At 35.1% G+C, this 14393-nt stretch overlaps 1 protein-coding gene and 1 pseudogene across 1 annotated transcript; both read right to left on the reverse strand.

Moving 5' to 3' along the window:
- Positions 1-253: 253 nt before the first annotated feature.
- Positions 254-2278, reverse strand: LOC116123768. Its single transcript, XM_031409501.1, has 4 exons — positions 2007-2278; positions 1194-1852; positions 452-770; positions 254-326 (listed from the first exon to the last, which is right to left on the reverse strand). The coding sequence occupies exons 1-2, from the start codon at positions 2164-2166 to the stop codon at positions 1404-1406; spliced, it is 609 nt and encodes a 202-aa protein (XP_031265361.1). The 5' UTR covers positions 2167-2278; the 3' UTR covers positions 254-326; positions 452-770; positions 1194-1403.
- Positions 2279-7886: 5608 nt separating this feature from the next.
- Positions 7887-11475, reverse strand: LOC116123769 (annotated as a pseudogene).
- Between the last annotated feature and the right edge of the window lie 2918 nt (positions 11476-14393).

Consider the following 14393-nt stretch of genomic DNA (forward strand, 5'->3'; position numbering starts at 1 on the left):
ATTTTTAAAATCATACTTATATAATGGCTTCTACTTCCTTTGTGTTTTTTATAGGATTATTTTATTGTTATAGAGTGCAGAACCTTCATACTCCAGCTGTCATGGGCCATGGGAGGGCGCCTTTATGGTTCAGGTTCAAGTCCATGTTTGTTCAACATTCAATTAATGGGATGTAGCTGGTAATGATATTGAGATCAAGGAAACCGTCCCAAATACATGCATGGTCCCTCACTCTCTATCTCCAACTGTTGTGTTTTTTGGATTTATTTGTGTAGATTTGAACCCAAATTAGCTACCACTGCCTTGCCCATTTCGATCACTACAATCTGGTCAAAATGAAAACCACTTAGCCATGGCCCCATAGCTTTAATAAAATATCATCACCAAATATCATCATTTATGCATTAATAATTCCTCATCAATATTTAACTTCAAATGAGCATAGTCTTACCCATTACATTATTTCTCGAGGCAATTGGTCAGATGAATAAAGTCCTATACACCTCATACCATTTATTGATGCCCCATTGCAAAAAGAAGATGTCAATCAAACATATAAATATAGATCTTGAAATATTAATTTATAGATTAAAGAAAAGATTTTGGATTGCTTGCTAATAATGAGAAGCTAACAGAGTAAAGAAGAGGAAATATAAAAAGGAATTACTTACCTGTCCCGAATTTCAAGGACTTATTTCAAACCAAGTCCTTGAAATTCTTTGGCCATCAGCCTCAAGCTTGCTCCTCCATAATCAGTTTCACTTCATAGCCTGCAAAATGTAAATCACAGTACTAAACGATAAGTTAATCAAAAGAAAAAAAAAAAAATTTAAAAAGATAAAATATGGAAATGATAAAAGGCATATGGGACATTGACAAAGCGTGACGGACGCAGAATTGTAATGGGTGAACAGGCGACGCAAATGCATCAAAACGATGACGGACAAGACATACATATATATTCATATGTGTTACGCCACAGTGGAATCAAAGAGATAAGGAATACAACGTGGCACATAAATAAAACCACAATCTGACACAACGGACAACAATGAACAAGAACAAGAACTGTCCTGAAGGAATCCTAAACGGTGGAATGAAATGAATGATCATGGAAGCTGTTGATCAATAATGGAGCAAACTAATGAACATACATCCCAAAATAAATAAAATATATATGAAACAAAACTCACCATCACATAAATTTGGATCCAAAACGAAATTGGACTGAAAATTCATTAATGGCCACGCATCAAAAGAAACCAATCCTTAAAGATTTACAGTCCCATGCCATTACATATATAATATATTGTATATTATATATTTTTCAACTTTGCCTATTTTCTTTTTTGAAAAAAAAAAAATTAAAATGTCCTTCATATTTCTGGTCTCAGTTCCGAGTATTATTGCCAGTAGTTCCCGTTATGAATGAGGTAGATCTGGCTAGGGTTTCCATGAGCACAATTATAAGCATGATGAGGAGTGGTACTCTTTGCGGCAGATTTTTCATAGTGGAGAGGAAAGGCTACTGGAGCTGGGATATGACGGAGGCAGTTATCGTTAACGGTAAACCTGGTGGTAGAAGTTGAAGCTGTGTAAGTAGATGATTTTGGCGACGAAGAAGATGATGATGGAGGTGAGGATGAGATTTTTTTGGATGATTTTGGCAGTGAAAGAAAGGCTCTGATCTTTAAAGAAGCTGGAGGTGATGCTACTCGATCATATTCCTCAACGAGATTGGCCAGATCCTCATCAGAGGTGATCGAAACCAGAGCGTCTAAATCTTCCGTCGGCAATTGACAGCGAAGACTCACTGATGTTCCACACAACTCTCCAAGCTTCAACAACAACTCTGTAAACCACACACCATAATTTAACCCTATATCAAACTACGTATATATGTACACCACTCTCTTTAAACTTATGCAACACAAACAAAGCAAACAATCAACGCAAAAATGTCGAGAATTAAAATTACAAAAAAAATATATATATATAGAACTAACCAGTAAAAGAGATGGAGCGGTCAACGGCAAGGACGCGGGTTTCGCCACCGAGATAACGGAGTTTACCATCAGGATAACGGGGGAGAATCTTGCCGCCGTAACTACAGAGGAACTTGATGGTGGTGGAGGGTTTGAGGGTGTCAAGTGAAGATCCGACCATGGTGTTTAGTATTATTGTGTTTGAAGAAGGAAAGAGGGGAATTGGAAAAGGGGAAGCTTAGAAGATGGCTGGGGAGTGGCGTCTTCAAGCCTAGGTTTTGAACTCTTGATATGTTTTTTATAGAGTTTATTTGGCTTACATGAAGGGGATTCCCTCCCGTGGGTAAATTACGTAATTATTCACTGACGTTTAATTTTTAATTTTTTATTATTTATTTAACAAAAAGGACAGGACAGGCGTCCAAATTTTAGGTTGAAAAGAGGAAAAAAATGTTGGGTCAATCAAAGCATATGTTTTTCAAAGTAATGTGAAAAATTTCTAGTCTTTGTATCTTTACAAATCAGCATAATATCTCAGCGTCCATTCTTTTTTAAAATTTATTTGGTAGGAAATTGATCTAATAATTCTGGTACACGCCACATCCCCATGAGTTCCACGTAATTTTAATTTACAAGGAATTGTAAATGGGAAGTTGTTATATTGGAGTCACTCTCTGATGTTAAGTTATTACGAGATAACCAATGAATTTTTCTCAAGTGTGGCTGCTAAAATACACCCAATCAAATTCATCCAAATATTATATAAACAAAGAAAAACTCTGGTCAGTAACAGGTCTTGAAAATTTGACTAAATCTACCCAAATTAGTTGAAAGTGTAACCGGAAAGAAATGGTCCAGGCGCGGTCACATTGAGGCATGGGATCCACACCCACTTTGTTTGTAGAGGAAGACTCAGATGCTCGGGGCCCTGCATCCCTTACGATGGGATGCCCTGCACGCTAAAGTTTGAAATGACTTTTTCTACTTTGAAATTTCTGGATATTTTGTGGTCCTGCGGGTGTGATTACAGTTTTTGTGTTTTACAAGTAAAATAATATCCAGTTTTCTTCAGATTTGGTGTTGGGGATATTCAATACAATTTCACACATACTCAGTATTGGTTTTAAGTTACAGAAACGGACCCCTTCAAATATACCTTGTATTAAGAACAATTCAAAATACTCGCGACGCGAGATTTTAATATACTATAGTATATAATATATATATAGATATATATATTATATAGATGTTTTGTTCTCAGGGTAATAATTTCATTATCATCTATATTACTTTTTATTTATTTTTATTTTTTTTAGGAATGGAAGTGTCTAAGTCCACTTATGTATCTCAATAATCTCTTAGAATCCTAAAATTATTGGTTGGATAAAAGCTCTAGGGCTAACGCCTATTTAGTTAACCGAGGAAGAACTCAAACTATGACCTTTGAATATACACTAAAAGTTTTTAATCGAACCATCAACATCTAAAATAATTAGTTCATCAATATTTTGTATATATTAATCGTCATTATCAAAATATCCAAATATTGTTCAAAGACTTTTTGAATGACGTATTGATGTATTTACATCCCAACGCCGCTATTACAGCATGACTTCACTCCATACCACTGAGAAAAAACAATTTATTTAATAATAAAACCTTTAACATTGTTTGGGTTAGGCACTTAATCTCAACAATACATGCTCATCTATGAACAATCACTAATGGGAAAAATAGCAAATATTATTATATTAATACCAGAATCACTATCTAACATAATATCACGTCCAATATTGAGTCGGTCAGACTATAGCAGTTTACAATCATATTCAATGCTCTTTATGGCCCAACGTTTTAGTATTCAAAATGTGACTCCAAGATAACAAAGATCTAAAATCAAAATGGAACTAAAATCAAATTAATATTGTTTTCGGGTCTTATGAAGATTTCGTCAGTCTGCTTTACATAGGATAACTTAGTGCCGCATATATCAATTAATTGATTGGGTTTATAACCATAACGCCCCTCAAGAATAATAAATACAAAAATCCCTTATAAATAATAACATAAATGTCCCTACGTCAATTTGTTTATATTAAATAAAATACTAGCATATAACCAGTTTACCATTATATTATACATTTTAACAATACATAGTAATGACGCCGCTAATTATAGGAAATAGTTTTGTTGTTTATTGAAATCGTCCAAGGAAAATTTAAGATATACAAACCATTAATTTGTGGTCGATGATAAGGATTTAAATCACTCTTAGGCGTTATTTAAAGTGTTGTCTAGAGTCTTAATCCAAAAGTGTTCTAGATCCCAAGAATTAATTGGGTTAAAAACAAAAATTTAAGATCAAAATCCACTAATTACTTACAGTAATTCGTTGTCGTTTTCATGGATGAAGTCATCAATATACAAAAAATGCCGAAGAATTGGGAATGGGTCCACGTATATACCAATTTCGACTGAAAATGTTAAAATAGCGTAAGTTTCAAAAGGTGCTGAGCATATCCACCTCATCTCCTTATCCTGTGATGAGAAATCATGCCATTGCTTCCTTCCGTCACTTCCATTTCCCACTGCCACTACTATAGATCCTTTTTCAAACCCCAAAAAGCAATTAGTCATCTCTAATTGCAATTTTTACCTTATATTGGATATGCATGAAGGCCATGGAATTTAGTTTGAACGTGGCATAATCCAGTTGGCCACTTGTATTGAGGATGAGGAGGAGTGTCTCAGCCTCATTATCTGACACGCAACCAACAAGTTGGAACAGGTTGAAGGTCGGGGTCGGCTGTTGTTTTGTGGGATTTTCAAAAATGCGTGTGAGGTCACACATGTCATGTCAATCATTTGATTCATTTTTGGAGGGGACGGTGACCGGATCAAGATGCATCATTTTGTTTGTGGTGCAATCATCATGATTGTGTTGCGTTGCGTGTAATGTGTATCATATATACCTGAACATTTGAACCATGTCGGCTCATGATACTAATTCATACACAATATAATTTTGCCGACTCAACTGATTAAAGAAACCTTAACTTTTATGATTATCATCACTTTTTTTTTTTTTTAAGAAAATGTCTTTCGTACCAAACAATTTAAAATATTAAAAAAATTACATCAATTTAATTTAATTAATATATGTATGAGTAAGAGATTTTTTTCACTCAAATAATGATTTAATGATATTTTTTCACCTACAAACTTTTAAAATACAATTTTATTATCCAAATTTATGTTTCGTTTTTTATTCCGGCAACTAATTCGATTTCACACCACCACTATTCTCTTTCCTGATCATCACTTATTAAAACCCTTCAAACTTTACTCTCATCAACCTCGCCAATCGTCAACAATCAAACGATTAAGATTTGTACAATCGTCTCTCCCAAGTTCAATTCTGATAAACCACAACTATCAAAATCTAATATTTCATCTTCAAAAGACTTATCAGACTTCTCTTTTCAAAAACTACAATAGTCTAGATCAAGTTTGCTCTTTATTCGCCATCGAAATATAAATTTAGATAATAAAATGATATTTTAAAAGTTTATGAGTGAAAAATTTATCATTAAGCCATTATTTGAGTGGAAAAAATCGTTAACCCTATATTTATTTGATAAATATTTTTTAATTATTTATCTTAGTACATAATAGAAATTGGGTTACTTAAAAATAAGTAATGAGTAATTGAGTTTTTTATCCACTTTAATTCCGTAACATGTATATACATTGACTTTTATCATTCACACAGTAACAAAGGCTCCCTTTTGACGTCACATGTCACAAGCACAAACTTCGTTATCTTTCTTTTTAAAAGTGTTTTTTTTTTTAATAATCTATGATCCAAGAGCTGCACAAGGTGATAACGTTACTTATCCCGTACACTATCATTCCCTATATTAGAATTTACAGGTGGTTTAATAGACAAGTTCAGAAACGGTTCTTCCAGGAGCTGCCAGGCCCATGTTGCTCCATGACCGTCCGATGAGGAATCTAAGATTAAGTGGCTGATATGATTCTCATAGTACAAGAAATCAAGACCTAACAGAATAAAAAATTTATACGGTGAAGCCGCAGCCCGCAGCTAATTGATTCCTGTAATTCGGTGGATGTGGGTCCTACTTAAGTCATGATCTCACACACCGCCAATAAAATAGGAAGGAATTGATTCTCATTACATGGATTGACTGCGAACCACGTTTTGCCCCCAGGAGGACCACCAATTTAACGCCACGTAAGATATAAATGGGTAAAATCAACACACACTTTCTTACGTGGCAAAACCTCATTCGCTTCTTCAGTGAAAGTGGGGCACCAAAGTCCCCTTGGAGAATCTTGTCTTTAACAACGTCTCTTTCTTTTCTTACGTGTGTAAGGGGGTGGGCAATTTTCTTCATAGCACACAAATGGACTTTGAATTTTTTTGGTTTATTGAATGGAAATTCTAGAATTGTACCATGGGACTTCTAGAGTGTCTTGTTATGATGATCTTTCTATATTCTACAATGTTGCTTTAGAACGCAATTGGAGTTGCAGATAGTTAGGGACCAGTTAGATTGATTCTCCATCTTTTTGCTATAGAAGCCACCAGATTTGCTGGCCTAAATATAGATCAAAATTCAGGTCGATGCTCCAAATAAAGAATCGCACGAGTTAAAATGCTTGCTCGATAACTTCTTTTGTTCATAAGAAAATACATGATTTCTTTTCCGATTTAAAAGATAATGACCATTTGCCAAATAGTAGGCATTTTCCTTAGGTGTTCCGTCAACTGGACCAAGCCTAATTATATCTGACTAGACGGACTTTGGAACTTATGTCTTATCTATAAATTTTTATTTTTTTAACAACTTACGTTTCCAACTTAAATTATATCCCAAGGTGGGGAAAATAGCAGAAAAAACAAACCCACCAGCCATGTGTCAAATCGAAAAAGAAAACAATTAAAAAAAAAAAATGAGTATTATTACATTTACACCGCCCTTTATACCATTTTTATTACACCATGACTATTATTATTAATAATTATTTTAAAAATTTAAAATAATTAAAATTTTGTGTAGATGTGATATATACTATATCATGATGTAATGAAAATAGTATAAAAGATGGTGTAAAGGTAATATTACTCTTAAAAAAAATTGGAGAGAAAAAAGTACCGATGAAGAAAACAAAGATAAAGAAACACTTTTAGAAGGAGAAAGATGTTTTAATTGCAACTCATTTAAGTATTTTATGTATATCATTCATCAATTTTCCCATCACTCTACACATTTTTAACGTCTCAAAACTAGATTTTCAGAAATCAATGATAATTTCTTTCTCAAGTAATGCTACACTTACATAATTTTTTTATACCATTTTGTAAACACATGATGTGACATATACTACCATCACATAAATTTTATTATAATATTAAAAATTCAAAATAATTAAAAATTTGTGTGATTATAACATATGCTACATTATGATATAATGAAAATTGTATAAAAGAGTTATGTAAGTGTAGTATTACTCTTTCTTTTTCTTCCAGTAAATCGGAGATTTTCCCCATAGAAAAGAAAAGGTATATCCAAAGAGAAAGCCCATCCACTAAAATTCTAGGATAGAACGGGATGGTGCGACGGACGGTAGGCAAAAGCTGGCGGGAGACTCAAAGGCACAAATCTGACTTGCAGTTATTAATTATAATTTGAAAATTAAAAGAAACATATGAATGTACAAACCAATTCTTACCGAAACCCATTTAATGAAAGAATATTTAATGATGTCCTGGGCAAACGAGTTCTTATGTGCTCCTCATGCATGCATCAGTTTTCTTCGGGTAATCAATGATCAAACCAACTGGGTGAAGGGAAAGTTCAACATATATTGCGCCCTTCAGATAAGCCTCAGTTCATACTCAACAGCCATTGGTATGTATTACCCAAGGGAGAGCCTGGTAACCACTTTTCTCAATAATCTTCAGGTATCGAACCTACAAAATTCAAAATTATGTTAAAAAGTTCACATAGTCTCAACCCTGTTATTGTGTTCTTCAAGATGCTTCATACATTCATTAAATCACAGAGAGTTGAGTTGACCAACCACTTAATATCATTTACAACAATCTGATCGACTAGAAAGCTCTAACTTAAGCGATACAACTGTTAAGACTTAGAGAGGAGGCCTTCAATGTCTGGTGGAGCACAGGTCATTACTGAGGACCAATTTTGGGACAAACAACTTCAATCAACCAGTTTATTTGGAAGTAAGAGGACACAGTATGTTATGCATAAAAAGAACAAAGAAAAAATAGTGCTATGTGGATATATGTTAAAGGTACTGATGTTGCAAAGACTTCCATTTAGTTACAGCACTGTTATTCTTTTAAAACTTAACAGCATCGATATCAACAAGTGATCACAAATCCAATTTATTTTCTCACATTGACTGAGAAATACTATATTCTTGAGGGAGAGAACGTAAATAGGTAGTGAGCTGAAACTAATGGGCATTCACCCAAAGGAGTAATCAGAAAATCGACCAAGAGATAAAAACAGCAAGCTGGCTTTTTTTGAAGGCGTACCTGAATTCCTGACAACAGTAAAATATGGATTCAATTCCACGTATAGGAGCTTTACTTTCAGGTTGCTTCTTCATAGTTACGCTGGAAGAGTGAACCAGCCTCAACATGTATTCCTAAGTAATTCTTGATGTTCAACAGTATCAAAACCACGACTGAGGGGAAATCATATAAGAATTACATAAAAGTTTTTCAAATGTTAGGGCTAAACATTTAAAATTCAGCTTAGCTATACCTGCCACCAGGAAAGATTTATTTATCCAGACAATGCATCAGTTTCAGTGGCTTACGATGCAGATCCATTGAGTCGAATAATTGGAATGGACAGATCAGCGCACAGGCAACTCATCTCAACATTTGTTGCAGTACTGTGTTATCAATGATTTTTTTCATCAGTATTTAAGAAATTAAAACACACGCCTGTTCAGAACTTGAAGCATAAAAGCTGACGACCAGAGAAACAATGCATAACCAAAGTACCTCCGCTCCTTGAACTGACTTCTAGCTTACCAGGATCTCACACGACTTCTAGAATGCTCTCAACTGAGCTTCCACCCAAATCAGAGGCTTCACCGTTCAAAACAAGAAAATTATCAAATGCAGTTAATATGCATTAGGAAGGGGCAAAAATAAATAAATAAATAAATTCTAAACACAGGGGAACCGAGTATTGAGCGATATGTCAATGAGATCAAAAGATATCAGGTGGTATGAAGGAGATGGTCCTATCATTTCAAACGAGCCAGCGCACGAACCTAGACAAAAAGGGGAGAGGCAAATTATTAGATCATTAAAAATCGGGATTCACAACCAATGCTTACCAAACAGTTGTATTGCCAACATCAGATTAAAGTAGGCTAGTTTCAAGTTCATACTGGTGAAATTTAATGTCATCTAAATCAATAGCCTTCCCTTTGTGTTCGACTTGTGCCTCCAACAATATTGTGCATTTAGGCCCAGCTTACACTCGGCATACCACTGGAAAAGAAAATTCAGTGCTTTAGTCTCCAGCTGCGGCTAACAGATAAAAATGAGTAGCAAGCTCAAACAAAGAAAACTGGACGCGGAAGTGTTTCTAAAATAAGTGTAACGGTTGAACTTTCCAAGCATTCTATAGGATAAAGTGGACATGCATACAAAGCTCTATCATAGGCAAAAACGGATGTAAAGAAAGCAATCTGCCAAGTTGAATTGAGATTCCTTTTTCCTTTCCCTCCAGTGTTCTAATTTTATTTGAACCCATAAAAAATAAAATTCACCTAGATTACTATCTAGGCCAAGTTAGCATAATCAATTGGAAGGTGTCAATAACTACGATCACATCAAACATAAATCCTTCCACTTCAATCTGCATAATTTCTTTACATTGTAACACAAAGTATAGTGTTTTAAGATATATTACACGATTGTCCAATTTGATTCAGTGTCAAACAGCCACTTTACTGACTTATCACAGCATTGAAAACTCAGAGTTGGACAACAACATGGGATTTGCAATATCAAACAAACTCAAATATTTAAACTTGAAATAATTACGTTTTATGACGACTTGGCAAGCGTGTAGATCTAAGGAAAAAACTTGGTGAGAGAACTATGAGTTGGACCAGTAATGCATATGACACTTTTTAATATAAAAAATTTTGTGGTATGATAGGATTAAGGATGAAAACTAAAACATTATGTGACAATCATGAACACTAATACATCATTTGTAGGTGTGTAACACAGTTTTTTTTTTGCAAGGAGTAAACATTTAAGAGAAAAAATAGCAAGAACAACAGAAACCAAAACCACAGATTATATGTTCCAAATTTCAGTGGAAAACACACCTCGATAAGTTCTCATCTTCAGCGCCCCAACAACATCAGATCTAATATTTGTCATTGCTGTTGACAAGTATATTAACACTCTCCACGAAATCCAAGAAAACCAGAAACAATAGAAATCTCATAATTCTGCGGCAGGTTATCTATAAGCAACTAATAAGAAGAAGAAAAGCAAAAGCCACCCACTTCATTCTTCTTGTATAGTACCCCTCACTCCGCCAAGTACTGATTTGTGACAGCCATCGGAGGCTCTGTGTAACTTCCATTCTATATGCGTCAGTTGATAAATTCACTTAAGATGGTGCTTCAGTAATGAGGATAGCCAAAGTCCTCATTTCATCAAGCAACTCATACTGACAAAGCACAAGAACAACTTTACCATCTAAATTTGTCAATGCTGGAGTAAACTAATATTATAAGAAAAAAGGAAGATTAAAAGATCAACGCACCACCACCACAAAGTTATCTCTAAGTGATTCCTCTTCTAAATCTTCAAAATAATGCTTAAAAACCTGAGTAAATGGATGGACCATAATCAGGCACTTTAATTGACTAAAACAAAACAAATGTGATGATGACAGCAAATGAGAGCAACGCTTACATCGACTACACGTGTGTAGAAAGAAAAGAAGGCTGGCAGCATTGCAGTTCTGCCTCGACGCAGTCAAAGAACATTGGAATGCTGTATAAACAAGTACGAGACTCCATTATCATACACAACCGGATCTTGTGATTGCGCATCTCCCTAAATCACAACAAATAACCAAAAACAACAAACAATCACTACACTTTCAGCTTCTAGGCTTAAAAACAGCAGATCCAGGTAAACAAACCAGATTTTAAATATATTTATCTAAATCAAGCTAAATTAACTTGAATTGCCACAAAGTGAGTCCAACCAATTGGCATAAAAATTAAAAAAAAATAATAAAAAAATAAAGAAATGAGATAACTCCTTTCGATGAGCTTGGTGAAGAAGCGCTCGGCTTGAATAGCGGAGAAATCTCCACGGTAGTCGCGCCACACGAGAACCCGTCCTTGATGTTAGAAGAAACAGTGCCGAGACTGCACCTGCCATGTACGGTTTATAGGTTCCTACAGATCAATCAGATATCTAGTGTTGTATAATTCATGGATGAGATCTTAAGGAAAAATCAGAGTCAGCCGATTTGAATAAAAATTTATCAGAACATAACTCAGGAATGCAGAATTTTATTGCTAAATCATGTCGCTAATGTTTGTGATTGTTTACGGAGGTCGATCACTCGATCCTTCAATGGCATGGCATTTGTCTTTCTGCTAGCTACTGAAATCTTTCTTTTAAACGAAGCGTTTGGGGGCAAATTACTCATTAACTATTAGATATTTGTGTGGCAAGTCGCAACTCTCAATTTAATAATCTCTTTCCCTCACTCTTTGTAAAAATTTCTATTAAAATAATATAGAATGTGATTGATTTATTATTTGGAATGATTTTAAGAAAATATTAAATAATGAGTATGCGTTTGGTTTATTATTTGGGTAGGATTTTGGGGATAGTACTGGATAATTGAATGGGAGTATTACGAGGTAAAATTAAAAATTTATAGAAAAAACCCCTAAGTTTGCTAATTTCTAAATACCCCCAACATGTAAATTGACAAAAATACCCCACCACCTGCAGTGCAGATTCTGGCCACCACCGCCAGAATCTGGCTGGAAAATCGAGTTACGAACACGACCGGTCGGATCTGTGTCGTAAACGAGTCGTTATGGCCTTACGGCCAGATCCACCACAGATCTGGCCGGAAAAGGCCAGATCTACGGCTGCCGTGGCCGTCGACGGCCGGAAAAAGGCCAAAACGACGGCCATCTTTGGCCGTCAGCGACGGCAAAGATATGGCCGTCGTTTTCGGTCAACGATGGCATTTCTTTGGCCGGTCGTTCACGGCCAGATCTGGCATTTTCGGCCAAATCCGTGGTGGATCTGGCCCGGAAAAGGCTAGATCGGTGAACTTCGGCCATTTATGGTCGGCAGGTTGGCCGTTGTATAGATTTCGGCTACCACCGACGGTGGTTGCCGGAATCTGGCGAGTATGGGTTGCGGGGGTGTTTTTGATAATTTTTAAACTTTTTTTTTAGGGTGTATTTGATGAAATTAATAACCTTATGGGGTCTAAAAGTAATTAAAAAAATAGGATAATATTCTTGGAATAACGTGCCAAACATTATTTGGAGAATAGGATCCAGAATCTGGATAAAACTAGTAAGGTAAGTTTATTATTACGAGAATATGATTAGAAGAATATGTGTTTGGTAGAGTATTTTAATCTTGATATTTGTATTAAATATTTGATTGATACATTTTTTTTATAAATGATTTATTAATATAATATTTTGGTGCATTTTGTTAAAATAATGTATTATTATAACCTTAAAATTTATCAATTTACATTTTAATAATATTAAACATTTTATTGGTAATTTTGTAACCAGTAAATATTAAAAAATAAAATCCCATATTAATTTCAAGTATTAATCCAACTTTTTAAAAACATCACATTAATACATATATGACAAAAATACTAATTATCAATCATTACAATCGTTCTTACACGTATACTCCATTAACAACTACGACATGGTCCACTGTGTTGTCCACAGTGCATTCGTTATGTTATCTCGTACAGTCGTCATGTTGTCTATAATACCTTGCTGCAGTTGACTCGATCCTTCTCCATTTCGGCCATCTTCTGCCCCGTTTTGACGATCACAATATACTTGCTCATTACGCGTACTATTATTGGTCTGTTCGAAGATAGGGTCCTCCATATTATACATTCTGATAAAATTATGAAGTACACAACATGCCATAACGATCTTCCCTTGTTTGTCCAATGGGTAATTGTTCATTCCATTCAGAATACGGAACCGTCTTTTCAAAACACCAAAGGTTTTCTCGACAACATTACGGAGTGAAGCATGTCTGTAGTTAAACAACTCTTGTGGCCCCCTTCGGTTACGGCAGTGATCAGAAATATGGTAAGCAATTCGCCTATGAGGGGCGAGGAACCCATCTCTATTTGGATAACCCACATCAACCAAATAGTATTTTCCTGTAATAAAATCAGACATTTTATTTGAATTACAAGGCCTCAACAGTGGAGCAAATACGCTATAATACGTCAAGAAAATACTTATACCTGGTGGAGGATGTGGGAATCCAGAATTAGGATCATCAAGAATTGAATTTAAAACTCTTGAATCATGCGCAGATCCTTTCCATCCAGTAACGACATAAGTGAACATCATCCTAAAGTCGCATACAGCCATTACATTCTGTGACAACGTTCCTTTGTGATTCTGGTACCTATCGGCAAATTCATGTGAAACCGAAGCGTATACATATGTGCCATCAATGGCTCCAATACAGTCCTATCATCAAAATTGAATTTTACTCATATTAACCGACTATCAAAATTAATAACACAATGAACTTAACTATCCACTAATAGAAAACATAATGAACTAGTACCTTAAAGAAAGGGTAATATTTTCGGTTGGCTGATATTTCCCATGGAACATCATTGAAGTCAGGTGGTCTGATAAACTCTGTCTTCAACTCACATATAGCCTCGCAAACTGCGCCAACATGTCTAGAGATCGTCTCACCCGAATGTTGGAAATCCTCCATCATCATTCTGATTGTCTCGTTTTTACCAACGATTGTTAGAAATATCATAACTTGTTATTCCAAACTTGTCTTCCTGGTTGGTCGCAATTTGCCTTGCTGGGACAAAATTTCACATAAGTATGTAAAACAATCTTTGTCCATGCGGCACTTGTCATAGATCCTATCAGCATGACCATTGAGTACTTCCAACATGTACTCATGACCAGTTAATACGGATGCATGTCGTAGTTGACGCCCAGTTGTTTCTAACGCGGTAACACCGCAGAGTGCAATGGCTATATCTGTCAGTATTTCTTCTTTGTCATCTATAGAATGTCGTCTTC

Source organism: Pistacia vera, unplaced genomic scaffold (genome assembly GCF_008641045.1).
Source record: "Pistacia vera cultivar Batoury unplaced genomic scaffold, PisVer_v2 Contig1446, whole genome shotgun sequence".
Lineage (NCBI taxonomy): Eukaryota > Viridiplantae > Streptophyta > Magnoliopsida > Sapindales > Anacardiaceae > Pistacia > Pistacia vera.

What these genes read in the sequence shown, in the direction of transcription:
- LOC116123768 (XM_031409501.1), bottom strand. Translation starts at nt 2,166, where the DNA reads ATGGTCGGATCTTCACTTGACACCCTCAAACCCTCCACCACCATCAAG. An exon ending in CCGCTCCATCTCTTTTACTG is followed by an intron (nt 1,853 to 2,006) that starts GTTAGTTCTATA and finishes TGTGGTTTACAG; the next exon opens with AGTTGTTGTTGAAGCTTGGA.